Source organism: Brachycentrus maculatus, unplaced genomic scaffold (genome assembly GCF_059751285.1).
Source record: "Brachycentrus maculatus isolate JH-2025_06_01 unplaced genomic scaffold, ASM5975128v1 h1tg000138l, whole genome shotgun sequence".
Lineage (NCBI taxonomy): Eukaryota > Metazoa > Arthropoda > Insecta > Trichoptera > Brachycentridae > Brachycentrus > Brachycentrus maculatus.
The window spans coordinates 61,710-77,946 of NW_028280891.1; the positions used below are offsets into that span (position 1 = coordinate 61,710).

Sequence of the window (16,237 nt, forward strand, 5' to 3'; positions counted from 1 at the left end):
GAGGTGGATGAGGTGGATTAGGTGGATGAGGTGGATGAGGTGGATGAGGTGGATGTGGTGGATGAGGTGGATGAGGTGGATGAGGTGGATGAGGTGGACGAGGAGGAGCAGGTGGCGCGTATAATGACGGCGCGCGTGTGCATGTTTGCAGTCGGCCCACAATGGTGCCCACTGGTTGCAGAAGACGAGCTGATGCACGGCATGGGTGGCGGCGGGCTGTTCGGCTGCTCGGCGGCCGGCCACAGCGGCATCAACCAGCTGGGCGGCGTGTACGTCAACGGCCGCCCGCTGCCCGACTCCACGCGCCAGAAGATCGTCGAGCTGGCGCACTCGGGCGCGCGCCCCTGCGACATTTCGCGCATCCTGCAGGTCTCCAACGGGTGCGTCTCCAAGATCCTGGGCAGGTGAGTCACTACTTTGTCATCATATTGTCAAACAACAAAAAACGTGACGTAATATCTCGTCATCGCCTCTAAACCATGACCAGATATGACGTCATCTTCCTTACATAATGACGAGATATGACGTCATCTCCCCCTACATCTGCGCTATATAACGTCATATTCCCTACACCATGACGAGATATGACGTCATCTCCTTTACATCAGGACGATACATGATGTTATCTTCCCTATATCATGACGAGATATGACGCCATCTCCCCTTCATCACGACGAGATATGACTTCATGTCTCGTCTTCACCATGACAAGATGATTCGACATCCCCCTTATATAATGGCAAATATTTCGTCATATCTCCCGTACACCAATACGAGATAATTAATTACTTCCATTATAGAATAGCGAATATTTCGTCATGACTCCTCTACACCAAGACGAAATAATTCGTCACCTCCGTTAGATGACATCGAATATTTTGTTAATGGCTCCATTACAGCAAGACGAGTTTGTTTGTCATTTAAATTACTTATTTTTTTTTATTAAACTTGTTTGTTTACTCAGCTTTTCTATTTATAAATCACTAGAAATATTTTATTGAAAATAGCTAAACAAAATTTAAAAATTCGTATGACATAGCGATAATTTATTTCAGTAATTGTTTCAAAAGGTCGAATAAAGGGTTGAATATTAATTCCTTGGTGACACATTTCGTTACCTTGCCCAAAGCATGGTTGCAACGATATTATCCGTCCATTTAACACAATACAAAATATTGTAGTTTAGCAACCAAATTCCGAAGAGAACCCATGTAATTTTTTTAAGTAATTGGCAACTTTAAAATGCAATATCGCGTTTCAAATTCTCACCAGCTTTTTAAATCGCTTGTTAAATGCAATCTGCTTTGTATAAGCAACAGGTGTTTAATCGAAATTTCCAGAACAACTTATTAAGCGAAACCCGAAACAATGGTTAGATGTAAACAAAAAAATCCCAAAAAATCGAGCAGTTTGAATTCCCAGCAGATTCGGGGGGTAGTTTCTGATTGTTTAGGGGTTGGTGGTCCCACAGGGACAAGGAATCGGGGGGCAGTGCAGTGTGGTGAAAAGTTCTGGGTTATATGGCCACACTGGGCGGGGATGTTTTTAAAGTGCTAAGCATTTGTGGTGATTTGTGGGCGTAAGGGCGTCTAGGATATTTCCAGACCAATTGTTATTGCAAATTAATTTTTTGAACTGTCAATTAATATTTTTTCGTTTAACTTGACATGTTTTAACACGTTCTAATATCAAATTAATGGTGAGATTTTTTTTCATTTATTGATTCGGCAGTCACTTTATGGTAATGAATATCTATGTATCTCTTGTCAATTTAAGTTTTACTCGGTAAATACCACTGTTTTTTTTTAATCTATTGTGACACGTATTTCAATGCAATCCGCATCATTTTTAAATACCGTTTGTCACAATAGATTTTAAGAAAAAGCGGTATTTGCCAAGTAAAACTAAAATTAAAAATAGTGAGGATTTTGTTAATTTTTTTACTTCATGTCATACATGTATAATGCTTTGAAAATTATTTTGTATTTTGTTAATTGATTCATTGCTTTATGAAAAAGAATAATATGAAAGTTTAGATGTTTACAGTACTTGCGACCTCTCATAAGCTGGTTAAACGATATACTTTCAAGTATGAAATTCATTTCATACGTGAAAGTAGATCGTTTTTCTGTGTTATTTGCTATTATATTCGCTTTATATATTTGTTTTGCCGTTATTTATTCAGCCATTCGCTTCACATTTCTCACACACCTTCTTTAATCTTATAGATAATGCCTTAATGCCTCAGCCTTCAATTCATTCCTTGTTTCACCATTCGAACATCTTTCATACGTTGTTTTGCGGCATATTCGTCGCATATATGATGATATTATAAAATAAAAATAACGGATTACAATTCATACTATTTTTTCCACAAAATATTAATTCGAGTTGATTCATAAGTATAACGGAATTGTTCATACCGTGGTATACATTTCACTTGCATATTCTCATATTAAAAACAGCTCTAAAGAATGAATGCGTGAACAAAACCGATCTCAGCGGGAATCAAATTGAAGGGCGTATTGACATCTTGTTAGAAGCAAATGTACCCGTATAAATATATTCATCAATATCTGAATTTAAACTTATAAAAATTACGACTATTTTTAGCCCGTTTCACTGTAGGGTAGGTAGAGACGGTGGAACGCCACACTTGTCTGTCCTGACATACACTCCTAGCTTCCTCTTCATTCATACATCTAATCAAACTGCCCTCCAATTACGATGACTTTTAATCCGACAAGATTTAGGTTTTGATGTAATTTATTTAGAATATTTAATTTATTTGATTTATTTGGTCATGTCAAATCCTTCATTATTGTCCTCGTTCTTTTTTTACATTCATATTAGTCAAATATACTCTCTTAGTCTCGTTATCCCTTCGTTGCACATGTCTAAACTACCACAAATATTTTTTCTTAACCTTTTGAATTATTTCATTGATTTATTCGGCAGTCTTTGTAGTGATTTATTGACATTTCTTGTTCAAAAGTAAATAAGTAGTTGTTATTATATTATATTAAAAATTTACTTTCTTCAGTGTCAGGTTGCCTGGCCAAATTTGTCGAATCTGACGCATGTGGAGGTCCTCACCAAAAAGTTGCATTTCCAATATTGTACAAAAATCCTTTAAATTTAAATCTGTTCTGTTTACAGTATTCTATCGAAATCTTAGTTAAAGTTGCAACAAACGTGACCAATCCTGTGTTAAACCAATATGAAATCGTTAAATCGCACCAAAACGTAACAATTTTACAAGCTAGAATTCCTGATTACTCGAAAAATCATTTACTATGGAATTGTAACGTTTTGGTGAGGACATCCATACATCTAGTTCAGATCCGCATTCCATTTAAAAATGACGTAGAATCCATCGAAACACGTGATACAATAGATTTTTGAAAATATTGGTATTTACCGAGTAAAATCTAAATTAAAAATTACTCCTATTAAGATCCTCTCGTTAGTTTATGAGAACAAGGCTCGCCGCTACAGAGAGCGAGTCAAAACATTCACATGGCAATTAGAGTCTGATCCCAGCGGGGGTCTATGACTTCTGGGATCATTAGTCCCGAGCCCTGCTGTGTCGCTTTACTTAGCGACAAGCTGCTCCATTCTTTGGTGGTTCCGTGAAACCTCTACGTACTCGCAACTAGACTCTTCTACAATTCAACTCCTTTTATGACGATTTAAATATAAAAATAAATACTTGTCTACGACCACTTTTTTAAGATAAACAGGTGAAAATACAAACAGTATAGTTAATATATTCACCTGTTGATAAGACCATATGAAGTTCTCGAAACTATACAAATAGTACATTATATTGTATGTATGCCTATGAAAGCTCGTGTGCCCTAAAATACCTCGGACTTAAATATTCTTTTTCATACATGTTGAGTATCATTGAAAATAACTCCTCTGTGGATAAACCCATATTTGTGAACAAATATTTTAAAAACCCACTCAAAACATGAAATGCAGTTCCACCAGGATATATCAATCCAAAACTATATTTATATATATATGTATATTTATACGATTCAAAATTAATTTGTGACTTAAAGTTAAAAATATATTCGAATGGAATATAATGCTGAGTTCGTTAGGGATAATTCAAAAGTATTTCTAGTAATTGTCGTATAAATACCAGTAAACTACGGACTCAGGACTTACGGTTAGTAAACTAAGTAATACTCATTTTATGACATCTCAACAGAGATGAAGAAGAATAATTTGGGCATTTATAGTATTTTTATGACAAAAAATAATATGAAAAATAACTGGTTTCATTGGAGATTATTCAGATTTGTGTACGAGTGGGATACATTCAGTAGGTTGCAAGTAAAACGTAAATAAAAATGGATATTATTACCACAAAGTGACGAATCAATTAGTGAAATTATTAAAAAAACTTATCTAACATCTCTTTTCGTTACCTACATCTTCATTGAACTTAACAATTCTCTAACGATTTGTTCCTCATTCTTCGCTTGAACCTTATCGAATCGATCCCTAAGCACAAATTAATCGATCGCTGATGGTATTATAATAAAATCGTAGGGGAGAACTAACCCCAAACGGAAAAAGTCGATCTCTCCCAGTTGCGAGTGACATTTGACGACTTTTTTCTCAAGGATCAAGACCCCTACAGTTTGATAGACATTGCAGCAATAGGTACTTAATACAATTCCGAACAGTACAAATAATAATACAGGACCCTAAATAACAGAACACAATCAAAATAAAGGACTAAATGGTTCCTACTCGAAGATTGATATCGTCATCGAAAAACGGAATCTATAGATATAATTTTTTTTTATTGTTATGTGTGTTCAAAACGCCTTTTATAGGAACTTGTAATATTTTCATAAAATTTTGAGTAAGTCCTAATTTCTGTTTTCAAATGCTAGATTTCATCCTCTCTGGAGATATTTAAAAAAAGATTTTTATTGATTGTTCAACATAAATAGCGATTATTGTTTACAAATGCTATATTTGATCAACTTTGGAGTTATTTATATTAAGTCGGGTTGCGGTCCCGTGATAGTGTTGCGGACTCTTAAGTCAGAGTTTTTCGTCTCGAACCCACTCTACCACAATTTGATACTTTTATGAGCCGCTTAGGCTCACAGAAAGAGTATGAAATTGAAATATTTGTGTAAATAATAAAAACAAAACACAAATATTTCTCTTTTTATTTAAAAAAAAATTCATTGATATTTCAACAAAGATAATTTTTTTTACAAATGATAGATTTGCTTCACTCACACTTCTCTTCACATCCTCATTCCCGAAGTCATCTTATTTCTCGTCAATTCGAAGCACTCAACCAATATTTGTTTTTCAGGTACTACGAGACCGGGTCAATCAAACCCCGCGCGATCGGAGGCTCCAAGCCAAGGGTTGCTACCACCCCTGTTGTAAACAAAATAGCCGATTACAAGAGGGAATGTCCTAGCATCTTCGCATGGGAGATCAGGGATCGTCTGCTGAGTGAAGCCGTCTGCAATAATGACAACATTCCAAGCGTAAGTGAACATTTTCATATTATTAGTATTTTTAATATTTATGGTATTTACTTTGTTGCCATTAAAAAAAAACACTTATATAATACCACTTAAAAGGTTTTATTTCGTTACACACGAGTAGTTTCAAAAACTGAAGATGATAAACCTAAATACGTGAAATTAAACCAGTGTTTTTTTTTTAACTATCAATTTGTCATTCAAAATCAGTTATTATAAGATTTACAGCGATTGCTTAACAAAATCAAATTTTAAATAAAACACTTATATTTGCTACATCTGCTTTCATCCATGGATTTGAATATAAATAAAATATATTTAGTTAACATTTATATACGTAGATGGAAGAGTCCATAGATTTCGAATCTATTTGTAACAATTACGTTATAATACGTGATAAAAAAATTAAAGTTTTATTTATAAATTAATCTTGTGGTACTGCAATGTGAATTCCTAAATAATTTACAATATAACGAATTCATAACAAATAATGCCCTAACAAGGCAAAACAATTGTCACAATATATTTTTTATGTGTTTTTGTTAGTAAAATACAACTTAGTAGACTCAAAAAATCTGTGTTTGATTTAAAATTAATACATAAATTAAAATGGAGTTCTACAAATTAAACGCCAAATCAATAAATAATGTTTCGTAAGTTTTAATCCAATGCTTTTAAATAATAATATCATAAGACTTGGGAAGCAATCTTAATCTGTTGATATATTGAAAAATATATCAAAGCACTGCAAAAACAGAAAGTGCTCGAATAATAATAACGCCTTTGGTAAATATTATTTGTGACGGCTCAGACATCCAATAGTCCCTCGACCGACAGATATGAAATATAACAAGAGGGTCTCGCAAACTCTCCAACGACTAATCTCAAATCTCAAGTATTGACCGAGCGTACAATAATTCACAGTGAGCAGGCCATCCCGATAATCGGGACGCCGACTGTAATCCGTCCGGGGAACATCTCGATCATTGGGCCTGACAATATTGCGAAAATATTTACCCGGCCCATTGTCGCCGTATAAATAAGACACTCGAAGGAATAATGCGGGGCAAATCGCAGTTTGGCACTACAAAGACGGGACGGTACAATGTGCCAGTTATTACTTGTCGGGGAAATAATAGATATTTTCTATTTGCGCATGCTCCTTGGAAGCAATAAGCGGTCTAGCTTTAAGTGTACGTCAGGGGTTTTAAATCACGTTACCACCGATTTTTTTAAACCGTTTTTTATCGTTATAAAATTGTATAGTTTTTTGAGTGTGTCCAAACACTTATTTTTTTCATATTATTTTTTGACATCTCATCAAAGATGAAGAAGAATATGGAAATCTGAGCATTTACGGGGCTGACGACCGTCATAGGCTGGTTTAAGTGATCACTTTACACACGTGTAATACTTATTAATTCTACCCATTATTGACAACCACACTACTGAAATTTTTTGAAGTTCTATATGTATGAACCAATTTAGAAACCTTGTTCTTGAAATACTAGAACTTTACTATAGACATCTATTGGTGAGATGAAAATAAGCTTTTTTATTAATCAGAAACTCTTATATTAGTATGTGAGGTCCGAATCCTGGATTATAATCACACACATGAGAAACGCCAGAAAATATCATTTTCATTTGTATTATGTTAGCTTATAATTTGACCAGTTAATTTATTTACAACATTTTGAGTGTGTCCAAATACAAGTATTTGGACACACTCAAAACGTGTGAATAAAAATAACTGGTCAAATTAAAAGCTATATAAAATTAACATTGCAAATATTTTATGCAGTGTCCTATGCACCATTGGATACGGTTAAAGGTAGTAGTAGTAGAAGTAATAATATATTTTTAAATAAATTACATTTTTTCTTATTTACCATAATATATTTTATCATAATGCTTGACTATATCTGAATCTTCAGGCAATACGAAATAAATTGCTATTGGACAATCCCTTTGTTGTAGAAATATCGCAAAAAACGAATCGGTCCAGTATCGATTTCCTGTTAATAGAAAAATATCACTACCCTCGAATTGAAAGGAAATTGTGTTTTGTATTGTTAGAACGAAATTTCTTATTATTTCTGAGTCTTGAGGAATATGTATTTCTTATTTTATTCCAGACCTCGTTCGTGAATCTGAATTATCGCATTGGGGTTTATAGGCCAACATAAAAGAAGTTTAATTATGTTACTAACATATCGCTCACTCCTTTCAAGAACGTCACAAATCAAAAATCGACAACTTTCAGTTGTGCATGTTTTCGGAATGCCTAGAAAATGTAATATATCCCAGGAAAAATGGCATATTTTTTACTTAACATTTACCCGCTATAGGGCACAAAATGATGTTTTTGAATTTGAAAGAAAAGGTATTGTTTAATTATTTTTTCAAAAATACTAAATATTTTTCAAATGGAGAATAAATCTTCAGGTTTTACCTAAAAAGATCTGTTGCACAGTAAAGAGTTCAATAAGTGGCTTGATATTTATTTTTAATACATTGTATTATATTTTAAACTTTAAAAACGTTCTCCTGAAAAATCAAGTTTTTTTATTTATGACGTTCTTGAAAGGAGTGAGCGATATATGTACCTGTTTTACGATACCAAGGATACGTACTCATACATTATATTATCTGGCTAAAGTATTTGAATATATACTATAATTGACACGTTCTTTTTTTATTGTTTCGGTATTAACTTTGTGGTAAGACATGTTACAATGAAATGAAAAGTGTTTTCTTTAATCATTGACACTTTCAGTCTGATAATTATTAAATATATTGATATTTTAAGGTAAATGTATTTTACAATCAATTTTTATCCAAATACTTGTTCGTGTGTTTTTAAGCGTCTTACCGTATGTAAAATAATTCGGAAAAACTAATTGCATTTATTTTAAAAATAAAAGGGTTTCTGGTAATAAATATTAGTAATTTTACAATCTAATATTTATTTTATATTACCCTGGAGTAGTCCCTGATGCGCAAAAGTGATCACCTTGCCTTTATGTAAGTAATGATCAAGATAACACTGCGTCAATATGATGCAGTGCCCTATGCACCATTGAGTGCAGATAAGGGTTAGAAGAAGAAAGTGATCTTACCGGCTGGCTCGAATGAACTCGTATGTACAGTGTCATGAGATTAATAATATATTGAGTAGTGTGGTTGTCAATCATGCGTAGAACGGTGAATGTTAAACGTTTATAAAGTGATCACGAAAACCAGCCAATGATAGGTTGTAAGCCCTGCAAATACCCAGACTTCCATAGTCTTCTTCATCCATATTGAGATATCAAAAATCTGTTGTATATGACAATAAAAAAATAATTTGGAGGTCGGAGTATCTTTTTACTGAAAAATCATGAAATTTTAAAAACTTTATAAAATTAAACAACTTTGTTTTAACCACTTTTTTATTATAAGTACACTTTAACCTATCGGTTTCGACATAAACCTTGTCATCATTAGAGTGTATTTAATTCTAAAACATTAAAATTCTCATAATTAATTACGTTCCCTTATCAAAAACTTCCACACACTCCGTAAAAAATCCTGAATGATGTTTTAACATTTAAGAATTTTACGGAGCGGAAGTTTATGATAAGGGAATGTAATTAATTATGAGTATTTTAATGTTTTAGAATTTAATAAACCCTGATGATGACAAGGTCAAAATTGGTAGGTTAAAGTGTACTTATAATAAAAAAGTGGTTAAAACAACGCTGTTTAATTTTATAAAGTTTATAAAATGTGCCACAAAGTATCTGCGAAAAACATTCAAGAATTTTTTTTTAAGACTGAATTTGTGATTTCAGGGTTTCGTTGAAAAAATGTTTCTTTCTAATATGAAATATTATCCTCTTATATTTATTTTTACTTTCTTATCCGTTCATTTCGTGGACAAATATCTAATGGTCCACATTGGTCGCAGCCTCCCCAGGCGCCGGTGTTGGAACAGTTGCGGCGGGACTTGTTGACAGTCCCCGCAGTGTGTCGAGGGAATTTGCTTGTTTACCGACGTGTGCAATTATGTCATTTGTGAAGCGGTCCTTAGCTCGCGAGTTGTGTCCACAAATATGGACAAACACAATAACTTAACGATAATAGTGCCCAGAGACCGCAGACCATAACGCGTTTAGGCTTGTTTGTGAGAGGCGATCTGCGGTGTTTGAATTGGTATATAATGTAATCTTACGTACGCCCAAAGTTATTTGTGAAGACGTCTTGATATATCGCTCACTCCTTTCAAGAACGTCATAAATCACAAATCGTTAATTTTTAGTTGTGTATGTTTTCAGAATGCCCAGAAAATGTACTATATCCCAGCAAAAGAGGCATATTTTTAACTTAATATTTACCCGCTACGGGCAGAAAATGTTATTTCTGCATTTTGAAGAAACGGTATTGTTTAATTATTTTTTTTTTATCAAAAATATTTTTCAAATGAAGAAAAAACCTTCAAGTTTTACCTAAAAAGATCTGTTGCACAGTAAAAACTTTAATAAGTGGCTTGATATTTATTTTTAAAACATTTTGTCATATTTTTAAACTTTAAAATCGTTCTCCTGAAAAATCAAGTTTTTTTATTTATGACGTTCTTGAAAGGAGTGAGCAATATTTGCAATGTAATCAAAGCTGTGTACTTTTTTAAATCCCATCCGCACCCGATGGTGCATAGGGTACTGCATCATATAAACGCAGTGTTATCTTGATCATCAACCCACGAAGGAAGGGTGATCAGCCCTCCGCTTCAGGTACCAGTCCAGGGTAATATTGAAAAAATATTTGAGTGAATTTTTTTGGTATTTATTTTATCTCTCCCTGGAAATCGAACCCGGCACCTTCAGTACGGAAGCCGAGTGTGTTGACCATTACACTATAGAGGCGAGCTTAGGATATTTATATACAAAAAACATATATTCAAAAATATTTACTAAAGTTTTGTGCACACATTTCGTGGTGGAATAGTGGTATTTACTAAGTAAAACATTAATTAAAAATGGATAGATTTTACCACAAAGTGACTGCCGAATCAATCAATGAAATTCACTAATTCTACCCATGATTGACAACCACACTACTCAAATTCTTGACACTATTACATTTATTAATGCGCGAGTTTACTAAATTTATCTATGGTGGGGTAAGAAAAGCTTTTATTGAGCAGAGATTATTTCATTTGTATGTGTGGTCCGAATCCGGGATTATATTCACACACTTGAGAAACGCTTTAAAACATCATTTTGAATTTTATTTTGGCTTAAAATTGGGCACACTCAAAATATTGTGTATTATTTTTTTTTTAATAATTATTAATTTTAATAATTATCATATGTTAGGAAACAAAATTGCAACCCTGCAAATTAGTTTCGTACAGGAATCCATCTTAACGTTCAAACAGGATAATAGCCTCCGACATTGTCAGCATCTTAAAACAAACGAGATAACTATTCACATCTCTGTTTTTCAAATACATTTCTTATGGCGTTATAAAGGACAACAGCTTTGTCTTTTTTTCCGCCTTATGGGCCGACTTGTATTTGGATTCTGTCGATAAAAAGCCGGTTTATGTTTCATCTCCTTCCACCACAAGGACTAGGATGATGTGCGAATGAAATGGACATGTTCGGAACGGATTTGTATGGACGTTTTTGCTTTGTTTGCGAATATTAGTGACATTTAATATTATTGTATTTTTCTTTAAACTTTTATTTTCAAATGTAAATTATTTAAAAATAAATAAAACTTTGTATTACACGAAGGTTCACAAGATGTATTGAATTATTTAGATCAATGTAAAATTAATTATTACTACAATTAATTATTTCAATTATTACTAACTAACTAACTAACTTACGAACCATCACGCCGCTTCTCCGCAGGGGTAGGCAGAGAGAATAGAACGCACACCACTCTGTCTTTGTAAAAATTCTTCGCCTCTTTCACGTTCATGTATCTCCTCATACATACCCGCCTTGTTTCGACTCCTAACCTGACTGTTTTCAAGTATTTGGCAGACCTGATCGTGCCAAGTTTTTTCGGTCTTCCTCTGCTCCTTTTTTCAATTATATTCGCCTCATATTTTTTTACCGTTCTTTCCTCACTTATTCTATTTACATGTCCACACCATCTCAACACACCTTTCTTAATTTTATCGATTATGCTTGTCTCAGCTTTGAATTCCTTCCTTATTTCACTATTCGAACATCTATCATACATCGTTTTGTCACACATTCTTCTGAGAGATCGCATTTCGACTGCATTCAGTCTACTTTCATCCTTCTTTTGCCAACTCCATGTTTCACTTCCATACATTAGAGTTGGATCCAGGACTCCGTTGTGTACTGCCAGTTAATACTACTACTTATTTATAAACTTTATAAAACATTAAAGATATTATTTATAACTTTAATCGATACATCAAGGAAATTAAGGCTATTATCGTCATTTTTTATAAAATTAATTTCTGAAACTTTGCCAACTCCATGTTTTGCTTCCATACATTAGGGTTGGAACCAGGACTCCGTTGTGTACTGCCATAAATTATTACTGATTACTTTAAATGTAAATCGAGTATTTAATAGGTCATATACGAGTAGATATTATTCAAACCCTTATCCGCACCCCAATGGTGCATAGGGCACTGCATTTTATGAATACAGTGTTATCTTGATCGTTAACACACAACGAAAAGGTGATCAGCCTTCCGCTTCAGGTACCAGTCCAGGGTAATATTGAATAAATATTAGAGTGAAAAAATCACTTATATTTATTTGACCCCCCCTGGGAATCGAACCCGGGACCTACAGAACGGTAGCCGAGCGTGCTGACCATTACACTACGGGGGCGGACAAAATGATATCTAAATAATATCTTGCCAAGTACAATAGTTATCTTTTTTTGAAACCCCTCTCCTATCAATGTTCCCTCCCAGCATCCACCCTCTTAATTCATCTGCCAATTCCCTGTTTGACCTCAAGTACTCGCGGATAAAGGAAGAAAGGGGAGTTTTATGTATTTACTACTCCAAATGAAGCCGCCACCGGAAGCCAAGCTTCCGGTTTATGAGAAAACCGGAAGATATTTCAAAGACGCTGAATTTTTGCGAAGACCGTTTGGCATGCCATTTAGTAGCGAGAAGATATATGTCCATGTGAAGTACGCATAATATATATTGAATTATATGAATACAATTTTTTTATGTAACCTCTTTTTCAGATTTTTTGAGAAAAATACACATAACATACACATCAACACATATTTTATAACATTTTGAGTATGTCCAAATACTTGTTCACAAATCTGAATTATTTCCAGAAAGGATTTACTTTTTTTAACATTTTTTTTTAAAATCTCAACGTAGATGAAGAAGAATATAAGTCTAGGCATTTACAGGGTTGACAACCGTCATATGCTTGGTTAAGTGATCTTTTTACACATGTGTAACATTCACTAATTCTGATTAAATGATTGAAACACGCTACTTATTTTTTTATAACTTTGTCAACTCACACATACTGTGCTACGTGTATCAATATATCCAGAACATTAAAAAAAAAGAGTAGTGTGGTTTTCAATCATGGGAATTTTTCAATGTTACATGTGCGTAAAACGATGACTAACAAAAACAGAACGATCGCATTTGTTCGCTTATATAGAAATTGATTTTTGAAAAAAAGAACGGTCGTATTTGTGTCCGTATTTAATAAAACAAGCATTTAATAAATTCTGTAATTACTACATCATATTATTCTGACCCTGATCTGCACCCAGTGGTGCATAGGGCACTGTTAAGTATCTACGCGGTATTGGCTTCGTTGAAATTACACGAATGCAAAACCATAAATTCTAAGATTCAGATTTTTGTATGTAGGAGAGAAATATATTTGAGGTTTATGAAAGGAAATTAGGTACCTAGTGCTTTGGTATAAAAGAAAGGAAATGGAGATGGATTATAGGTAGGATAGGAGAATAGTACTATAGGTTTAATCTAATAATTTTGTGACTAATTTCACAGTATTAATCTCATCTATTCTGACGAATTACCGTACGCGTGGATGAGTTTAAACAGATTTGTAAAAGTAGCTATCATTTAGCACAGGATTCAAGTCCTTATATAGACTGAAATTGTAACGTACTTTCTAAAGGGCTGGGTTGGTACAAAAGAACTGTAACATTTATTGCCTATAACTACCCTTCAGTAAACTCTAAGGGTAGATTGGATCCAAAATACAGGGTTGGATTTTATACTCATATGTATATTATTTTACATATTAAATATTAATTCAAACACTAATTTAATCTACTATATTGTATTGTATTATTGAAAACACATCAAAATAAATTTTGTGATGATTGTTTCGCCTTGTTATGGCATTTTCAAACTTTTGTGAAGATTAAATGGACTGAGGGTCCTTATATACGGATTCGGGTCACAGTGGGTTCAAAATAAATATAACTACTGTTTTTTTAACCAGCTTATGACAAGTCATAAGCCCAGTAAATACTCTTTACTTCTACATTTTTCTCCATATATGCTGAGACGTCTAAATGTTTAAATAACTCCTAAGTGAAGAAAACCTAGATTTATGAACAAGTAATTGGACACACTCAAAATGCTGTAAATAAATATGAGTGATTTTTCACCGTAATATTATACTCATATGTAATACTAATAAAAGCAGACTCGATAAATTATACTGTAATATTTTAATGATTATCATATCAATAATAGTGAATAGGATTTTTCTAATTAATTTATGGTATTTAAATAATTTAATCGTAAAATATAGACAAAAAAAACACAAAATATCAACTTTTAAATTGATATTCAAATTTATTTGCAACCATGGGGAAATGGTCTTTTGAAACGAGAAAAGAGTTTTCAGAAGTTTTTTTTTAAGTGAAACTTATTATGCGCCGATTCGATGGTCGATAAGTGGACAAGAATTTAGAGTGAAATTTGAAGGACGTTCATATTTATTAGGTAGATTTCGTAACATTTATTTGTTTCACATTCGACTTAATTATATTATTGAACAAATCCACTGAAAAATATCTTAATTACTTAATTTATTATGCGGATTTACATTAACCCTTGATAAGTCTCCCCTGTGAATGAGGCGATCCCCTAAAGGACCATTCAACAACACATGTTTACTTTTACTGGAAAATTGTTATATGTCATTGATGCTAATAAATGCATTTACGTCCAAAATACGATAATTTCATTCAAAGCTGCAACTAACCACATTCAGGGAAGAGGCCGGTACTAGAGATATTCTTTTTTTTTAAAGATAAAAATAAAAATATTATTATGAACAATAAAACTTTATTCCGGCTTGACTAATCGGTGGGTACTTTAAAAAGTAAGCCTTAAAAATATTTAATCACTCTTTGCAATATTATGTTACAAAATAAATTAAAATTATAATTTTAAGTGTCATAGTTTAATAAAAAATTCTGAAAAGGGACATATTTTATAGAAACTTTTATATTTTTATAACCAAATGATAAATTTAAATAAAATAATCGGTCGAACGACCGAATAATATTATTTATTGTCTTTAATTTATTCAATAATATTTATTCTATTTTTATATTTTTATGTACGAGTGTACAATAAAAAATCATATAAGTATATAAAATTGAATGAAATATTGTAAAAATAACATTAAAACAAATGGGTCAAATGAAATATTTACAGGTTAATTGCCCTTGAAGTAGTTTTTTTCGAAAAGGCGCTTTAAAAATAATTTTCAATCAAATTATTGATTGATTTGGCAAAAACTTTATGAATAAATATAATGATATTTCCTTGAAACACTTATACAATACAACTTTTTGAGTAAATTAATGTTAACAAAACTAGTTTCAAGAACTATAGACGTTCTCAAAACGACTCATGTTAACTTTAATAAACTGGTCTTATTCAAGTGCTTCATTTTTACATTTTAGTCCACAATGCTTCTTGTCATTTTAAAGCATCTTTAGAAAGAAGATTTTTTTAAATATAGTTTTCTATGTTTATTTGGTTGGTACATGGAAGATAAAGTACTCAGTGGTAATTTCAGCAAAATATTTTGGTTATAAGCGGTTATTGCTGAAATAGCCACCCCTAATTCTACTGCCAAGCTCGCCATATGGCCGAGTATGACGGATTATGATGTTTTGTGAAGAGGTTTGGAGTGTTGACAACCGAAATTTGTGTAAATAATGTAAGGGCTGCAGAGTGTAAAGGATCCTATAATTATTCTGTATTGAAGTGCGGATTATGGACGAGAGGGGTTTCGAAATTAACCGATCACATATTGCCTTAATAATATATTTCGCTACCCCTAAATATGTAAAAGCATTATTCTTTCAAATATTTCGTAATAATCAGTTTGGAACTTCAATTACTTGTGACAACAACGTAAAAATAATATATTATATATATATATATATATATATATATATATATATATATATATATATATATATATATATATATATATATGTATAAATATATATATATATATATATATATATATATATATATATATATATATATATATATATATATATATATATATATATGTATAAATATATATATATGTATAAATATATATATATATATATATATATATATATATATATATATATATATATATATATATATATATATATATATATATATATATATA

General features: G+C 32.3%; 1 protein-coding gene across 4 annotated transcripts in view; it reads left to right on the plus strand.

The window, feature by feature from the left end:
• The window catches only part of toy (paired box 6 protein twin of eyeless), a 119,118-nt gene that overhangs the window by 38,973 nt on the left and 63,908 nt on the right, over positions 1-16,237 (plus strand). For all 4 annotated transcript variants that reach the window (XM_088260539.1, XM_088260537.1, XM_088260538.1 and 1 more), the window contains exons 2-3: positions 152-404; positions 5,354-5,534. In XM_088260539.1, the coding sequence (XP_088116665.1) occupies positions 152-404; positions 5,354-5,534 (434 nt within the window). The remainder of the gene's footprint in view (positions 1-151; positions 405-5,353; positions 5,535-16,237) is intronic.